Raw genomic sequence first — 19680 nt, 5'->3', positions numbered from 1 at the left:
CGCGAGATGAGTCTTTAATACTATAGACAACACCATTTATGACTGTCAAGGTGAACAGCAAGATCTAACAAAAATAAACTAAACTCTGAAACCCCACACCACTGCATGCCTCAGGATGATTGGCACGGTCTTCAGTAATGGCCGCGTATAGTTTTGCTAGTCACTTTTATAAAGGAAAGGACAAGGTGTTCTTTTGAATATGGAGAAGCCTGTGTATAGCAGACAACAATAACGAGTTTGGAAGCGATAAAAGCTCGAATGTGTGTTGTCGTGTGGAAATAGCGCTGTACTTAGACCAACAAGACACACTACAAGGACGACAGAAGAAGCGCCAACTTTCAACTCTTCCAATGTGGTAACAACCATAGTAAAAATTAGCAAAAGATACGAATGCAAGCTACTGTGGAGCTATCAGTTGTAATTAGTCCCCGTTGTCGCACCTCAGTGGTCATACTGCTGTGCTGCTGAACACGCGCTTGAGCTCGCGCGTTTTAATGAATACCAAATGAGAGAGGCGACCATGTGCTGTGAGACATCAGTGCACGTTGAATAAGTTCAGGTGCTTAGTCTCATCCCTTCAAAACGGTGCTCCTTTCTATGAATCTTCTTTCAAGCGTCTTATAATCGCTTGCATAAGGGTACAGCTGGGATTTCCATCGTGAGAGCGTCCTCGTCCTCGATTTCCTCGTCGAACGTTTTCACTGCGTTCACATCTTGCGTCGAGTTGCAGCGACCTAATCAACGGAACTCTGCACATTTGTTGTTTATTTTAAAGCAACATTTTTTGTACTTTGTTTTTTTTTATCCGTATGCTGTACAAGAATTTAAGCCGTCTTCCTTTTACCTGAGCTTTCTTATTTAGGTTGATAACCTGTACTGTGGCATAAAACTTGTACGGTGTTTAAGGAGAGGTCAATGGAAAACAGTGCAACAGGCTGTTCATGCGCACTACGTACTAGAATGGGGAACGAATAAGACATCTTAAGGCCAAACCGCAAGGCAGCGTTTTTTCTACGCATCGTCAGCCTATCGTCCACTGACACTGTCGCCCGGAGCCCGCAAGAGAGGGTGACCATACACATGTGGCCACACGAACGACGTCTTCAGACGGGGCTGTTGTAGATTGTGGACAAAGCCACGCAATATCGCCGCGGCGGCGGCAACTTAATGCTGGGGCAAGAAGGACAATAGCATTGGGACAAAGGGGCGCTGCTGCCATCGCAGCGGCGTTGATTGATTCGGAAGTTGCTGTCAGTGCGCGGCCTGCAATTGTTCGCCACCAATCCGCAACTACGAAGTATTTATAGCGCCGATGAAGAGATTTGGCTTCGCCAGATATCTGCGTCTCCCTGCGTCGCCTCGCTACAAGCGCCAGAACTTTGTCTCTGACAACGCCAGTAGCCGAGACGTTGAGGCGACGCCGAAGAAACGCTGCCTTGCGGTTCGGCTTTTTAGGGAAGAAAAGTCGTGGTAACGGCTTAACTTCGAGTGGACACTTCAATTTTTTCGCGATGCGGTAATAAAAAACAAGAGCTGACGGGACTCAAGGACGATCGAAGATTCAGCGGTAGCAGAGACGCCTCGAGGTCCCAATCTCTGCCGTAGTGATGAGTGAGCGTGGAATGTCACGCGCACGGCCTTTTGCGTGATCGACTGGCAGCACAAGACAGAACTGGTGGTGAAGAGTGAGTGCTGTCTTCTCGCTAGATAAGGAAATCCCGTGAGCAGCGGGAGAGGCTCAAGTGCTGATCTAGTGAGGTGTTGCACCTGCGCTTGTCTAGTGGATAGGTGCAGCTGTATACGTGCGCGGATGTCGAACGCCGTGAAACCTGCCGGCCACTCTTGAGCGGTTGGCGTTGTGAGTAGTCTTTGTGATGTGTATAATAGTTATAACGCTTCAGTATGCAGCCACAGCCGCGAAAATTCAGAATTTATTCGAACTTTACGGCGAAAGCTTCCTACGTCGTTAATAATTACTGCTTGTCACTTTTCAATCACAATAAATTTAGCTTTGTGAACCTTATTCGAATTTCATTTAGAAATGGAAGTTAGCTTTTCAGCACGGGTTAGGTAGACAAATATCTCTTCGTTATAATCTCAATACTATCAAAGAAGAAACTGTGCTGTGTTTTAGAGCACTTGTTGGAGCTTCAGCACAGAGAATTAAAGAGCTATAGACTCCTATTTTTAGGGCGGGTTTCCTTCTTTCAATTGATGCGTTAGACAATAGAATACACGGTTCAGCCCGTGGTACTCGACAATGACCACTAAATAACTGTAACTGAGTTTCTTCTTTCACGCTGTTTGGGTTTCATCAGCCGAACGATTTTGTGACACGTCGTTGAACTTTAAGCGACGGGAGACGCGGAAAAACTACTATATAAACGCTGATAAGTTGTTTTAAGTCACAACAGCGTTTAAGCGATCGTAATCATCATCAGCCTGACTTCGTGCACTGCAGGAAAAATACCTTTCCCAAATCTTTTCAATTAATTCTCTCCTGTGGCAACTGTACTCACCCCACGTCCGCAAACTTATTAATCTCATCCGCCCACTTGACTTTCTGCCACCACTTGCTACGCTTCCCTTCTCTAGGAATCCACTCCGTTACCCTTAAGGACCATCGGTTGTCTTGCCTTCACACTGCATGCCCTGCCTAACCCCATTTCTGCCTCTTGATTTCGACTAGGGTGTCTGCAACCCGTGTTTGGTCCCTTACCTACTCTGGCCTGTTCCAGTCCCTTAAAGCTACACCTATAATCTTTATCTTTTTTCTATCGAGCGCTGCACTATCCTTAACTTAAGTTGAAACATTATATTTAGCCTCCACGTTTCCGCCACATAGATCAAAGATACAAAAATGGACGTATAAGCAGTTTTATTTGTGTTTTTAGTGCCTCACGTGACGTAAAGTTGAATTACTCATTAAGTAATTGTTCGGTTGATGAATCCGAAATCGGAACAGAGTCAAGAATAAATTCAATTATAAGTTATTTCGCGGTCATATGAGAATAGCGCTTGATGCTCTATGTATACCAACATGTAGCGCATTGTTTGAAAGAAAAAAACATGTAAGGAAAAATTTGGTGTCTATAGTTATTTTAGAATATATATCCTAGAAGAGACCTCTCGGTATCTAATCGGTTAAGGACACTGGTAATATAAGGAATATATGCCGCTAATTATTTAGTGGGTCCACTGCTTTGCTGTTCATGCACCAGTGTTCCACAGTCTCATGCATTAACAAATATGAGCCTCTAGGCTGAACTATTTGTTCATTATAACGAAAATAAACCATATATATAACATGACTCCCTGATTAAGACTTGTCAAGTCATTAACTTTTTACATATCTCTTTTCATACCATCGTCCAGGCGTACATATCATCCCTTGCTTGTATCTGCCCTAAATTCTATTGCATAAAGAAGGTACTGAAATACAAGTACTTCGGCCGAACTTTCACGCTGCAAGATACGTCTTGGTCTAAAGCATGGATTTCAGTTATAACAAAGCTTACAAAGGCTAGGATATTTATGCTGCACTTTGTGTTTCTGCACTTGATAGTGAGCAGTTAACATATAAAAGACAGATCTGCTTGATCATAGAAGACGGCTCTGCCGTTGGCAATTGCCATACTCTAAGGCATGTAAACAAATTGGAATGGGTTCAGAAACTGATTGTTGGTTTTAGGTTTCACAGATATAACGCCGGTTTCTCTCCTCTTTGTCTTCTGGCTAATCGATGGTATCTTCACCTTCCAGACGTCGTGGAAATGAATTTTTAAAGCATCCATGAGCATCCCTGAGGATAGCAGTACGCCATGACAATGCGCTCTTAAGCAAACCCACAGTGTTTTAGCTTCTTTGGGTTCCTCTTTTCTTGCCTCGAGGTATGTACTGAGTGAAGATACCATTGCAAGCAACGATTTGCAAACAGACCAGCCACTGTCTATTGCATGCGAACGTATTAATTTTGATTGTAACGAATCATGACCGTTATTGTGGATGACTGTAATTATATACAGTTTTATGAGGACAAAATTTGTCATGCATTATATCCTCATTAATGCGGAAACCTTATGTCGCGACCACGGACAAGGTGAAAACTAGCTCACAGATTGTGTAGGAGGCCATGTTTTTGTCATGGCAATATAGCCAAATATGCAGAGAAAACCTCTTTCCTAACCAATAAATTTTCTTTCCAATGCTCTGAAATTTAGCGGAAAGTATAATTACAACAGAGCTACCTTCATTTTGTTGTTTTATGCTTTACATCATTACGGTGATGTCGGATATGTTTTATCCAGGTTGTGCCATGCTGAAAGGTGCCTTTACAAGCAGTCAGTCGACTGCGTAAAAATACGCAATGCCGGTTTGCGGTAAGTTTGCTGTCGTACCAGGAGGTACATAAGCCACGCCATGAGATGCCTTTATACTTCTTATCAGTGACACCTTGTTTCAAATTGCACCACAATTTTATGTATAATGGGCGCCTGGATAACGCACTTGAAGATTCCGAAATTTCGAATAAATACGACTTCATTTACTACTGCTCGGCACCAATGCGAATCAAAGCATTTTCTTGAATATATTCCGTGGTCTGCTTCGCAATTCTTTATTGCGGGCAAGATTCTCTTCAGACAGGTTTGCACGGGAACCTGTTGCGCATATTAACAGATCACAACTGCCCGCCAGAAACGAATAACAAAACCTGCTGAAGAAACTTTATCACGTTTGTATCACAAGGCTTGAGTGCTGCATCATACAACTTTCGTTTACGAGTTTCTCTATGATAAAGTTGCAGTTTATATCATGACTAAATATTTTCATACATTTCAATGACGTGAAACAGCTGCATGATGTATTACGCGTTGTGTAAATGTCGTGATCTCATACACAGCGATGATTACACATCTTGCATGTCTGACAACATAAACTGGTCCAAGTTATCTAACGGTGGTGCAGCTTCGCGGTGCACAACTACAGCTGTTGCTCATTTACTTGAAGATGCCCATTGTTGCACAAACCATCCCGCTGCACATTATCGCGACTTGTATAAGTACACAATAAAAAGGCGGCACGTGTGCAGGTGTTTATACACGGGGCATTTCTCCAAGAATGTGTCTTGCCAAGCATTTTATTTCCTTGTCACTAGGCGCTCATCAGGAGTCATCCAAATACATCTTGAAGAACTTCATCCGATCACCCTCCGGCGCGTTCAAGTTCGGGTCCAGTCGAATATTCCCGCAGAAACCAGCTGCAAACATTAGAAACAATTCAGAGAATGGAAATTAAAACACTTTCGCAGCTAATTCTTTGCCAGCCTAATAAAGATAGCTGCGGAGTTTTTTAGTTGAATGTTAGTAACACGTGTCTGACGAAAATCCAACGCAGCTGCAGAAAGCCTTTAGTGCTGTAAAATTATCCATTTGTTTTTCTGCAGAGCGAGAAAGCAGCCAGCATTATGCACACTAAAATTAAGAGGCCAGCTGGAACTCTTCGACAGGCCGTTTGATTTGGATGCCAAATTTTATCCCTTATCAATGTGACACATTGGTTGCTATAGCTAAATTAGAGACCTAAGGACTTACTTAAGAGTGTAAACAGTGAAGATAAATTTTTGTTTTCCGTCTTGCCATGTGACTACTGGCAGGTTAGAGATGAGAAATATGCAGAAGTTGGCTACTCTGCACTGCACCCATATTTACAAGTGTCATGGCGCCATTACCTTAAGCGCCATTTTAAATCACGTATTTCAGGATTTCAAGCGCAGATTCCTGAAATTCTGCCCGACACGTTCATTTTGTTATGACAGCCGCCATTTTACAGGAAGACCCAGAAAGAGGCGACATCACATGAACAGAAATATCCTCGGTGGCCCTTTTCAGCTTGACTGTATTGCAGCACGGTGCACCAGGACTAAGAAATAACTCTATATTTCGCAGGCCAACAAAACTGAGATGATTTAGCAAGGGACTGCAGATTGATGCACACAGTACAAATCATAACATTCACCATAGAAATGAGCACATAAGAAAAGGAAGTAAAATTAAATGCTTTAAAGGAGATCCACAGACTGTAATTTCTTGAGCGCAAGTCTACTACACCGCAGACTACTCAAGAAGATGGTCGCAAGATTTAAGTGTAAAGCATGCCTTGCAACCCTGAGCTACTAGAGTTGGCAATTCAGTTTTTTCTTTGGTATTGATGCGAATATGTTTACAGTGAAGTTTAGACGAGTTTATACTTATAGCCATACTCAGCACAAATCATTTCAAATAGCACTGACCGTGGCACCATTGTATAGAGTTTTTTGCTTCCACTCCTGTGAAATTTTTTAGCTGCATTCAGATTAAATACCATTCGTATCCATGAGGAACTGTGGAGGCATTCGAAACATTCAACCCTATTGAAAAATATGTACAGGTTTGAATAGGAGACAAATAGAATTATGGCACATTTTGTTTAACATTATAGGATGAAGCTTCTAAAGCGATTCAGCCTTTGAGTGACTCCTTAGTGGAGGGCTCCGTATAACTACCATTACCCGTGGTTATTTACCGTGCACTTACATCACACAGTGCATGCAAGTCGTGGGTTCGAACCCGCCCACTGCGGTAGCATTTCGATGGAGGAAAAATGTGAAAGTTCCGTGTACTGTGCATTGTTAGTGCCCGTTAAGAACCGCAGGTGGTCGAAATTATCGCAGCCCTCCACTACGGCGTCCCTCATAGACTGAGCCCCTTTGGGACGTCCATCCTATAAAGCCAAACCAAATGTGACCTTGAATCAAAGCTTCAAGCTCGAGAGGGTGATCAAACAACAAATGCACAGGACCCTGAGCGTATGCGACGAAGCGCCAGGTAGACCCTGGGCTGGGACCGCGCACATTTTCTGCATAGTAACGCTAGTTAACGAGTACCAGGTGGGAACTTGGCCACATTGTGTAGTCATTGATAGAAACTGGCATTTTGAACTATTAAGGAAGCTTTTAAGTATTTTAATTCAAGGTCGAGAGACAATTCAAGAAGTATTCAAGGAAAGGGGCAGCAAGGATGGCTGCCTTTATGACCTGAATCACGCAATCTCCAAGGTCGTTGTAGTGGCAGGGTTATCAGCTCTACTCTCGAGCGTTGTGACCAAGTGAATGCATGCACATATGCGCTAGATGCCTGTTCCTTATTAGTGCCCTGCTTTGAAGTATCTCTCATGCGTTGCCCCAGTCACTGGTAAGTGACATTTGCGCATTTTTTATGCAAACATCAACCTCTTTCTCCTTCTCTACACTTCTGTCTCGATGCCCGGTTATGCAACAGCCACTAGATTATGCTAGAGTGCCATTGTGTGCAGGCGCCTACTTGCATTCCATAGAGACATCACACTCTTCACCTACGTCCTGTGCACAGCCTGGACCAACTTCAGGGCCTGGATTCTGTAACGCTCTTAATCTGAAAATAGTCTCAAAAGCCAAATGTCAGCCGGTCAGGGTCGACCAATAGGCGAAAGGCTTTGAGACTGTTCCGAAACTGTTTTAAGATTTACTGTGTTGCGTAATCAGGGGCCAGGTGTGTTAACAGTAGAAGCTTGTGGAAGTAAAGGAATCTGTTTTCAGCCCCGTTCAGCATTGCTTCCATCAGTGTATCTCGTGGGATGGCTATAGGGATAGTCTTTTTAATGTTTAGTGATTTTACAATTCCGTCACCCCTGCCCTGTTAATTAATTTTTCTCAGTTAAGAACGGCTTTCAAATTGTTAGGTTCAGCGTTATTCTACACACTATTAATAAATATACAAAAAGGAAAGGAAAGTAAACGTGCTTCGGTACATGCGTCGGTGGATATTACAACGAACACGTAATAGTAATGTTTAAGTCTTTATGGTGACCACTAGAGTCACTAAATAAAGACTTAGAGTACCGTCACTGCAGCACGGCGGTAAGCAGGGGCGGACATTTTGTTGTTTATCATTGTTGCCAGATTGCCGCTTCGGCGACCTCGCCGCTAACTTTGGCCCGGCCATTTTGTAAACAACGCTGTTAGCCACCCTGCGCTGTGGCGGGGATCGTAGCCGTACGGCATGGAGCCGCTCAGATGCAAACGGCACAGCTGTTGCCTTCAGTTTATGCTTTCGTTGTGCGGAGCTGAAATGCTGCGAGGCGCGGAATCCCTGGTCACTGAGTCGGTCGCCGGCAGCACCCGCAGCGTCGCAGCACTAGGACTACCACAGTTGCCCGACTGAAAACGCATAAGCCACAAAATGGCAGCCCCCATGAACCGTCGCAGTGTAAACAAACATCACGTGATGCAAACTGACCAATGATCGTGGCGGCGGCACAGAACAACAGGAGAAAAGAGTGCCGGTACCTTAAGTCTTTATTTAGTGACTCTAGTGACCACGTATGGGCTACGATTTAAAGATGCGGAATTTCCCGCCTCGTTTCGTAGCATCCGGAAAGCATAGTCGTCTTGCGGCACGCAAATGAGACCCGGGATTATTGACAGCATAAACTGACATTTCTGTCACGAAGAGTGACACGCTATGTATGGACATCACCTTTCATTGTCCCGTAGGGCTCAGTGCCTTGCGGAATTTGATATGACTCAGTACAGATGGCGCTTTTAAATCGTAATGTCTGCTATTCCAAAAGTGAGTATGGAAGAAAATGTATGTTTTTTCAGCAAGATTGCTCGTTGAAATCCTCCAGGCAAGTTTTCAGATGTATAGATGTGCTTAGAAACAAGTGGGCTGGAGTGAATTCAACGAGCTCGGTGCGGTCCATGGATACAAAATGCAGTCCTTTCTATGATAGCCCGTCTGCCCCCAAAACAAAAGGAGAGCAAAGATTTCAGGCGGCTGTAAATCACTCGAACACTAAGCCTATTCTCTGAAAACGTATTTTGAAAGCCGTTGACAAATGAACGCTGTAGCCGCACTAAACACAAAAAGGAATAAAGACCGCTGCCTCCAAAACAAATCTGGCTCATTTGTTGTTTCTTTTTGTATTTAGCATCTAGGAACACCGCAGAAACGTGTCTATATTGTTGGCGCCCCGTTGTTGGAATCCATTAGTCTCTTCTCGTCAAGCTCTTGTGATAACTGGCTTGCCGCGTCAATATTCTGAATCCGAAATATGTTGCTGTTGCTCCTAGTCCAGCTGATCCATAACCTCATTGATTGCAGATGGCTGGATTATGGACAATAATAAGAGAAACGTCCCTCTCCCAGCCCGTCTATGAACTGCTGTTTATGGACGTCTCGAGTTTTCCATCTTCGAAACACCATTCATGCCAACGAATGCGAGAGGCTTCGGTTTCAGCTATCATGACGTAACCTCGTGACACAATTTCGTCGCGCCCTTCCTACACGTACGCGTGCGAGGTCTCAGGTAACCCTACGAATTTAGGAATTAGCGAGAGTTCTTTACTTGTTGTGGTCGAAAGGAACCCAAGAAGGAAGAGACAAATACCCTTCGAGAGGCTGTTTAACTAATGTCCGAAATCGACTGATTCTCATGGCTTTGTGGTTATATCCTTATGTCTACAAGCCTGAGAGAGGATTTGGCTAGTAGGTGCCCAATTGTTACGAAATCAATAAAGGAGGCTTGGATGAAGGTAGCCCTCCCGCTGCAAAGCTCCCGCTAATTTAATCCAAGGGTGCCGAAAAAGGTGGGGCCCAGTTTGGGGATAGGCCTATACGTTTGGCTTACGTATGCAGGGCATCGGCTGTGAACGACGGTGCGAAGCTTGCCATCAATGTACTTGACGAAATAGTAAATTAATGTGCAGAACGTTTCCATTTGAATAGCGCCATAGTCACTAAACACCGTGAAAATCTACCACTCACCTTTTGACTGGCTTGCTCGATGTAACGCTCGGGTGTGTTTTTTCCTCTAGCTATTAACTCACCAAAACCGCAGTTGGAGCGTATTAAGTGCGTAAATATGTTGGTCAGTTCCAATTTGTTTTAATTGCAAACCGGAACACATTGTTTACATATGACGAGATGCCGCTGTTTGCGTAGACGTTCTCAGTCTCGGCCTTATAGGCACCTTGATAAACACTCGCTTCACTTTTGTGAAGTCCCAAAAGTTACCTGCAGGAGCTCAGCCTCGACTTGAAGGCTGCTCTAGTGGCTATTTCGTTCATGGGCATATCACTGGTGACGCATTGCTTGATGTCGGCTCTCACATGGTAGACCGATGCTCGCTTATGTATAAAACCTTAAAAGCACCTGAAAATTCTGAAACTAGAAAACAAAGCACATGAGAACAAAGTAAGTATTACATTAGCATAAAGCTCCTTTGGAAAACATTTGTAATCAATGAAAAGTAATGCGGGAACCATGTTTGAATTGACGACTAACTGTTTCTTTAGAATGCACCGTAATAGTTGATGAACGATTGCACAAGGAAGAATATATGTTGTTCGTTGATGTTACTAGAGATGACTCCTTGCTTCTTATATGCCACATGCGATGAGTAGTTTAATGTAATCTAATAATTATAAGCTCGAAGTTGGCCCTTATTTATTGGTGAGGACAATGTTGAGATTCTGCTACATTTGCAAAGATATATTATTTCTTTGAACATCTTTTCAGACGTCCATGAGTGCAACCGCTTTTGCCCGATGTCCCGCTAGAGAATGGGCACGCTTTTATAAAGTATGAGCCTCCTCATAGGTTATTGTGCCTGGTTTGCACAAATATCCAAATAAGGGAAGGTTACAAAGGAAAACAGACTGTCAAAAACCTCTCGCACTCTTGCATGCCAAAGAGCAATGTGGCAGGGTAACTGTAAGACACATGTAACCAATCAATTTTAATGGGGCTTTTGGAGCACCTGACGCCGAAGCTACGTCACGTCAGTGTCTACACAATATTCCATTCCCACTTATTCGTTATCCTCAAATAGACAAAACGAAAATAGCACTACATGGCGCAATTCTATCAACTCGGGATTGCTGAACAAGTCTGAAATACATCAGGTGTTGATAATCAATCCGGGATTCCAGTTCTAAGGAGAGAACTTAGCGGACGTATTTTTTGCAGCAAAATCTGTGTCGGCCTCTGCGATCTTTTCCAGCTTTTTTCTTGACAATGCAGGGAGCGGCGGCGGGTCAGCGGATGGAGCCTTCTCGAGTTTTTGTTTTCTATGTAAAAAAAAAAGGTGGTGTATTCTTTCATACTGCCTTTCTGTTTTTCCTGAAATCGCGCGTTTTCCGACAGCTACGCAGGGGGACATAAAACGATCAATAGGCCTACAAAATTACATTAATCAGCGCTTACGTTTAACGCCGCTATCATGGTTGGCAGCTGGGCAGATAACGTAGATGGCACTTCCAAAAGGAGCCCGCCAAATGGTTACGAGATGGAATGAGGCGTTGGGAGTTGTCTCTCTTATAAAAGGGGAAGTTTTGCTGCCACTCAAATTGAAGTTTTCACTCTGCGACTTCCAAGATTGCCAAGCATTGTTTCTAAGCATACTCGTAGCTATTCTTATCCCCCTTGTGCGTCTAATGCTGTATGCCTTAATGTTATTGTGCCGACTTTCAAAGGACGCCAATTCCAGATATGGCAGCGTTATAGGAAGTCACTTTGAGACATGCATTCATATTCTTTGCTCTGCGCCGTTCTGCTAAGTGCGCTCACCACGGAATGTTTAGAAAGACAGCACACTTAATAAATGGGTCATGGAGCCAATTAATAACTCTTGAAATCTATTCATTTTATTGGTATAAAGGAAAGCTATTGAGCCTTGCGCATCTCTCAATGACGTTCGAAGCCGCGGCCAAAGGCACTGGTTATGGTCACTGACTGGTAATATTAAAGTTTCTCATTCAATTTCGCCTATGGGGAAACGCCAAGTAGCCCTTTTGTTTAAATGTTAATGCCCTGTAAGAGAACTCTGGGAAATAGTGTATGCAATTTCCTTTTCAGTAACTAAACTTGTGTGTCTCATTCTATTATGTTTAAGCGTGCTCGTCCCATGACAAGAATTTTGTGGTGAGAAAATTGCATTTAAATTGTCGGTTTTTTCCTGCATTACATTCAAACTTCTGATATCAAGGACACAAAGGACTCCGTATTTATCAGCAAAAAATACACGGACAGGGCAGCCTAGCGTCGCGTATTCACTGCAAATAGGCTTTATGATGTCGTCGAAATTTGCTATTTACGTTTTCTTTAAGGTTATAAAAGATTTGGCGTTGAGTAAAAGCACCTTATTCGACGTTTAAACTTGATTATATACCAATACAGGCCGACGTAAATTAGCCATTTTCATTTCACTGTGAGGTGCACCAAAACCTGCAGTGATTGTTTGGCACGCAAAACCAATATATGTTCGAGTGCATTTTATGCCCATTTAACATTAAAGCGCCCTTGTCAAGAAGCCTCATGGTTTACAGTATTTGTATCGCAAAATGTGCACTCAGGAAAAATATATCGTCTTTTTTTTGTAATGATTGTTTACGACAATAAGGGGACGTTGATGTAGTGAAGGCATATCTCAGGGCGACAAAAATTTGCTAACACATATCTCTACCCTTATTATTTTTAAATTCCTCTCAGTGTATGCAAGAGAGCTAAATCTAGCAATAAAAGCCATTTTCTGCAGGTTTAAAGAATACTAAACGAATTTAAGATCCTAATGAGAAAGTACAGGTACTGACGTTATACTTACATCAATTGCGGCTTCGAGCTTTTTTTTTAACACATGCCTACAATCCGGTAAAGCCGCCCTTTGCAAACTGGCGCAGCTAGCCAAATTTCTTCAATTGTGGGTATGCTCTTTGTTCTCTTCTGGAGCACTTCTGACGTGCTACGCCTGCTTCCCAGGAAAGCGGCTGGCAGCGTGTTCTCGATCAAGAACAGCGGAAACAATGTGGTTATCTTATATGACGGCCACCAGGCAAAACTTGTATTCCTGAATTTACAATTGAAATTATAATTCAGCGTATTCATTGAATATCGAGAAAGGTCGAAAATAAAGATTCATAAGGTAGTTCCAGCAGTTCACATTCATGGAGAGTCTTTTGAAACGGCGTATATGCTATTTTTACACATTAATACACCTCCTCAAGTGTTTTAGAGTGCATGTGACGTCACTATGGAGACCAGCTTAGCGTTTGTGTCTTAGAAATATTCGGCGTGGCGCGTTGCCACATTGCGTTGCAGTGAGGTCATGTGTGACGTTATTGCATGTCGATTAATGAAGGCGGCGCGGTTTTACGCCCACGCCTGACAACAAGAAAATAGGGCCTTAACAGCGCTCGATTTGAAACGATGTACACTATATGCATGTTAAGAAAAGGCAGATGCCGTATTTTTCAGTGCGAAATGAATATTACTGTGGATGAACTCCGAGCAAGATCTGGTGATGTTTGCGAGTGTGAGAAGTGTAATAAACAAAATATGTGAAATAAATATCCGCGACAGGGATTCGAACCCACGGCAGCGCGAACAGATAAGCCGCGCTGGCCACTGCGTGAGACCGCTAGGCTATCGCGTTTTTCTTTTAAACATGGCATTTATTACAATTAAAATTAGAGCCCTATGTACATGAACTAAGTACAAATTGTGAAGAAAACAATCTCAAATAAAGGCAATGCATAATACCGCACACCTAAGCAATCAAGCACAAGAAAAGACGCAACACAGGGAATAACACCGCTACATCATATTACGACACACCTAATCAGCGATGCACTAGAAAAACAGCAGTAAGGCGCACCATACTAGGAGTGGTTGCAACTCCTGTTCAGAACCGACCTGGGCACACAAGTCTATTAGATGACCAAACATTATGCTGAAGTGGTCATTTGCCGCAGCGGTGGCTGAGTGGTTACGGCGCTCGGCTGCTGGCCCGAAAGACGCGAGTTCGATCCCGGCCACCGCGGTCGAATTGCGATGGAGGCGAAATTCTAGAGGCCCGTGTACTGTGCGATGTCAGTGCACGTTAATGAACTCCAGGTGGTAGAAATTTCCGGAGCCCTTCAATAAGGCATCTCTCATAGCCTGAGTCGGTTTGGGACGCTAAACCCCCATAAACCAAACCAAACCAAGTGATCTTTTGCAGAAGCAACAGATTATAATATCCATCGATCATGCGCCTTTTACAGAGGCTGTGTAGCCCGCTCGTAAAGAACATGTCTCGCTTTTTTCTCACTATGTAGCTTAGACAAAAAATGTCTTGCTAGACCGCTAGAGGGGCATGTTACGTACTCTTTCGAGTATGTGATGTCAGCAGCGGCAGCAACCAGCGCACACGTCTCCTGAATTACTGCTCCACGTATTTGCAGGCTAACCGACGCCTGTCATCTGTACGCGACAAGGGGCCGAGCCCGTCCACTGAGCACGGTGCCCGACATCTGCACTGGGAAAGCTGCCGAGCCAGAGGTGCACGACGAATAACATCGATCTCGGACAGCGTTCGAGAATCCTGCATAACGCCGAGCCTCAGGTGAAAAGCACGAACAATCGTCAGCGGTATCACCTACACCGTCCGGCGAATTTTCAGCAAGGGGCGTTCCCTTGGCATTGGCAGCAGCGGCAGCAACCAGCGCACACGTCTCCTGAATTACTGCTCCACGTATTTGCAGGCTAACCGACGCCTGTCATCTATACGCGAGACAAGGTGCCGAGCCCGTCCACTGAGCACGGTGCCCGACATCTGTACGGGGCAAGCTGCCGAGCCAGAGGTGCACGACGAATAACATCGATCTCGGACAGCGTTCGAGAATCCTGCATAACGCCGAGCCTCAGGTGAAAAGCACGAACAATCGTCAGCGGTATCACCTACACCGTCCGGCGAATTTTCAGCAAGGGGCGTTCCCTTGGCATTGGCAGCAGCGGCAGCAACCAGCGCACACGTCTCCTGAATTACTGCTCCACGTATTTGCAGGCTAACCGACGCCTGTCATCTGTACGCGAGACAAGGTGCCGAGCCCGTCCACTGAGCACGGTGCCCGACATCTGTACGGGGCAAGCTGCCGAGCCAGAGGTGCACGACGAATAACATCGATCTCGGACAGCGTTCGAGAATCCTGCATAACGCCGAGCCTCACGGTGCAAAGCACGAACAATCGTCAGCGGTATCACCGACACCGTCCGGCGAATTTTCAGCAAGGGGCGTTTCCTTGGCATTGGCAGCAGCGGCAGCAACAAGCGCACACGTCTCCTGAATTACTGCTCCACGTATTTGCAGGTTGGTCGTTTTTTCGATAGTTCTTCTTGTTCCTGCCGCTGCTGCCAAGGCTACCGTTGAGCGTCACGCAATTATCATGTTACGCTGTTGCGCATGTCGACAACCTGTTGATGACAGCTGTCAATCACTGTGCTGCTCAGAGTGTGAATTTACGTACCATGTCGGATCATGTTCAGGCGTTTCGGAAGAAACGTTCATTTCGAAACGAGCAAAGGCTTGGAAGGCCTGGAGGTGCGAAACATGTAAGGGCAGCCGTAAAGCTGAGGATACACTGCACGGGCAGCAGTCCGATAGAGAACTAATCACTAGGCTGTTTTCAATGGAAAGTAAAATTGACTCCCTTCTGGCCATGTCCAGCAAGCTTGAGTCGCTTGAGTCATCCGTCAGCCTGCTCTCAGATAAATTTGATGAGTTTCAAACACGTCTTCTAGCCCAAGAAAAGTCGACAAAGGATGTCACGAAGCGTGTAGAGCGGCTTGAGAAACCTGAATGGGCCTGTGAAATTGCACAGCTCAATAAGAACGTTGACAGTCTAGAATGGCGCAGTCGTCGACTGAACATCGAAATCCATGGTCTACCAGAGACGGAAAACGAGGACTTACTAAAGAAAGTGAATGAAATAGGCACAAAACTGGAACTTGATGAGGTGTGCTCGAGTGACATAACAGCCCTGCACAGGCTTCCCGCGAAGCCGGGAAAAACACGGGGCGTAATTGTTCGCTTCGCAAAGCAGGACGTTCGTGATGCCTGGCTAGCAAACAGGCAGGCGCTACGTGATGACAACACCGGAAAGTACATGTGTGAAAATATGACTCGGTACACTCGCACTCTTCTGACAGTTGCCAAAGAATGGGCTAAGGAATCCGGCTACGCGTTCGTTTGGCACGTGAATGGAAAGGTGCTTGTACGGAAACAAGCCGGTGCACGAGCAGTTGTCATCCGCGATAAGGATGACCTCGCCAATCTGAGGTGATAGCACAGGCAATTGTATTTTCAAGCAAACGCGATGCCATTCATGTCCAATTTTGCTCACCATAGTGAGCAACTCAAGGATAAGCAGAAGTTTTCTTTATTTCATTTAAACGCCCAAAGTTTGCGAAATAAATTTGATGAGGTTACTTTGTTTTTATCAGATTTAAACCACGAGTTTGACTTTATTTGCTTTAGTGAGACGTGGTTCACATCTGACGACTCTTTTCTCTTGCCGGGATTTGATTGTGTGTCAGCGTGCCGTTCATCAAAGCGCGGAGGAGGTGTTGCTCTGTATGTGCGTTGCCAACTACCGTATCAAATTCTAGCAAACTATAACATTGTGAATGAAAATTTTGAGTGCGTCATTATTCACTATTTTAATATACTACTTTCTCTTGTGTACCGACCGCCATCTGGGTGTTTAAAGCAATTTATGCAGTTTGCAGAAGAAATATTTGAACGTAGCCTCGAGCTCAACCTCGAATGTGTCTTTGTTGGGGATTTCAATATAAATGCTTCTCCAAATAATATTACTTTTTTGCATTTCCAAGAGCTCTTTGAGTCGTATGGTTTTTCAAATGTGATTAATGATCCTACTCGCGTCACGTCAAATTCTGAAACAATACTTGACCTGTGCATTACAAGCTTCTGCCCCGATGAAGTTAAATCAGGTACAATTATATGCGATCTTACTGATCATTTACCCATTTACTGTCTGATACCTTCGAAGCAAAAACGCTCTTTTCTGGAGAAAGAAATATTGATTAGAGATTACTCGGAAAGAAACATGCTCAAAGTTTAAAGAACTCATTATGCAACAGGACTGGGATAGCGTTACAAAGGAAAAGGATTCTAATAACGCTTATAAGGCATTCGTGATGTTTTTTTATTTCTGCGTACAATGAATCCTTCGGTTTTAAAACTCTTAAGAGACACAAGAGAGCAAGAAAGCCCTGGATCTCGCACGACCTGTATAACAGAATAAAAAACCGCAACATCCTTTTTCAAAAGTTTTTAGACACACGAAGTGAAGGCGATCTACGCGCATTTAAGAAAGCGAGAAATAAATTGAATGCTGATATTAAGAAAGCAAAGAGATCATACTATGTGAACAAGTTTTCCAATATTGCAGGAAATCCTCGTCTGGTATGGCAAGCGGTCAGAGACATCACGTGTAAATCGAACTCCCCAAAGCGGGTTTCTTATCACAGCGAATCTATGAGTGAAGAAGAGGTTGCAAACCTGTTCAACGAACATTTTATTAACGTGGGTGCTTCCGCAAATGACTGCGCTGCGATACCATGCGAGGAATTCGTCAAAGCACATTGTGAAAATACTGTATTTTTGTCCCCAACTGATAAATATGAAATACTGGACGTCATTTTGGGTTTAAAGAACCATTGCGCCTCTGGAGCTGACGATATTAAACCCGGTCCACTAAAAGCCGTGGCAGAAATTGTTAATAGTCCACTCACACTTATTCTGAACCTTATTCTTTCCACCGCAGTGTTCCCAGACGCAATGAAGTTAGCTCGTGTGGCAGTTATACACAAGGGCGGTTCCACTAACGATATGAACAATTACAGACCAATCTCGGTGCTCCCTATCTTTGCGAAGGTAGCGGAAAATATTATACATAAAAGACTAGTAAGCTTTCTGAGTGTAAATAACATAATAGCAAGTGAACAATTCGGGTTTAGAAAAAATAAGTCCTCCGAAATGGCCCTTCTTGAAGTGAAAGAACATATACTCGAAAACATTGAAAGGAAAATATTTACCCTCGGAATATTTCTGGATTTTAGAAAGGCCTTCGACTGTGTCCAACACGACGTGCTTTTAAGGAAGTTGCCATTGTATGGATTTCGCGGCAACGCATGGTCTTTAATAAAAAGCTACTTAACATCTAGAGCCCAGTTCACATGTATAAATGGCGCAAAATCCGACAGCAGACTTGTAAAACAGGGCGTACCTCAAGGATCATTACTTGGTCCGACACTATTTTTACTATATATAAACGACATTGTAAACATAATAAATAACACTAAGTTAATTTTATATGCAGATGACACGAATGTGTTTTTCTCGGGCGCTGACGTTGTGGACGTGTTTCATCAGGCCAACGAATGGTTAACTGGACTGAACTTATGGCTTCTTTCGAACAGACTCCAATTAAACACAAGTAAAACTAAATACATACTGTTTAGACCGAGGGGAACCCATCCACCCACGAACTTGCACTTAAAATATCATAACGTTACTATCGAACAATCGACTACAGTTAGATTTTTGGGGGTAATATTCCAGGAGAACCTTTCATGGACGCCTCACGTTGACGTACTGCGTAGGGACCTTGGGCGAGCCGTGGGAATTTTAAACAATTTTAAAAAGCAAATCTACTATGCGCTTTTACATTCACGCTTCTGTTACTGTTTCCTAGAATGGGCTACAACGACTAAGACAAATTTGGATTGTCTTTTCTCTTTGCAAAAGCGAGCAGTGAGAGCAATAGGCAATTTAGATCTTTCGGAGGACACTGCACCTCATTTTAAAAGTAATAAAATAATGCCCATTCACAAACTCCATAAACACAAACTGGCCCTGGAAATTTCGCTTCTTCACCAAACAGATATAACATTTCAAACTAAATATCATGCCCAACCTGGTCCTTATTATCTACGACATAACTTAATACCAAGGCCCCGTTCGCGTACAACATACGGTGATCAAAAACCATGTTATTTGATTCCAGATTTCCTCAATGCGCATCCTGAATTAGCTGAGATACTGTTTACTGCCACCAAGGTGCAACGACTGAGAAGAACACTTAGAGACATTTTCTTAAATGAAAACTAAATACCATGCTGTGCTGATAATTTCGTTCGCCTTCACTCCGGATCTTTACCTTCACTGTGATGACTGTTTTTCATAACACCACGCTACTGATCCAACTTATTGTTTCTTATGTACCTGTATTTTTGTGTTTTTTATGCCCTTTCATATCATGCAGTATTGATGTTTTTTTTGCTTTGTAATTATTGTGCTTATGTTATGTTGTTTCCGCCGCAGCCAAGGGGGGCGCGGCCCCGTCAGGCATGTTCTATTGCCTTTTGTCGCGTCCCCCAAGGCATTTTTGTAACGGAATGTCTTCAATAAAGAAAGAAAGAAAGAAAGAGTAAGCCAAAATGCACAGAGTGGTACCTAGGCAGAGGGAAGAGCACACAAATTAAATCCTTGTAAAGCCATTTCCTCGACACTGACTTGGGAAGGGAAACGAACAAGCAGGAAACGAACAGCCAAATACTCCTCATGCATGAAGCCCCCCGAAAACAGGCAATCAGAAGCTTTAGGAGACACATTGAGGTTCTGCAAAACATGAACAAAATTAACTTGCAAGAAGGCACCCACAATTGGGCATGTAGTTTCTCGGAAAAACCTGGAACCTTACATAATCGTCGGACATACAGGTGGACTCAAGAAAGGCCATCACGCCTCGTAGGCTTAAAAGAC

The 19680-nt window shown here is 43.8% G+C and overlaps 1 protein-coding gene across 1 annotated transcript; it reads left to right on the top strand.

The window, feature by feature from the left end:
* Nucleotides 1-15550: 15550 nt before the first annotated feature.
* On the top strand, nucleotides 15551-16174 carry LOC144102474 (uncharacterized). The gene has a single exon (XM_077635738.1). The coding sequence runs from the start codon at nucleotides 15551-15553 to the stop codon at nucleotides 16172-16174; it is 624 nt and encodes a 207-aa protein (XP_077491864.1).
* Nucleotides 16175-19680: the final 3506 nt, after the last annotated feature.

This window comes from Amblyomma americanum, chromosome 8, assembly GCF_052857255.1.
Source record: "Amblyomma americanum isolate KBUSLIRL-KWMA chromosome 8, ASM5285725v1, whole genome shotgun sequence".
NCBI lineage: Eukaryota > Metazoa > Arthropoda > Arachnida > Ixodida > Ixodidae > Amblyomma > Amblyomma americanum.
This window is presented reverse-complemented; position numbering and strand designations above follow the sequence as displayed.

Coding starts and splice junctions, on each gene's coding strand:
- LOC144102474 (XM_077635738.1), top strand. CDS start 15,551: ATGTCCAGCAAGCTTGAGTCGCTTGAGTCATCCGTCAGCCTGCTCTCA.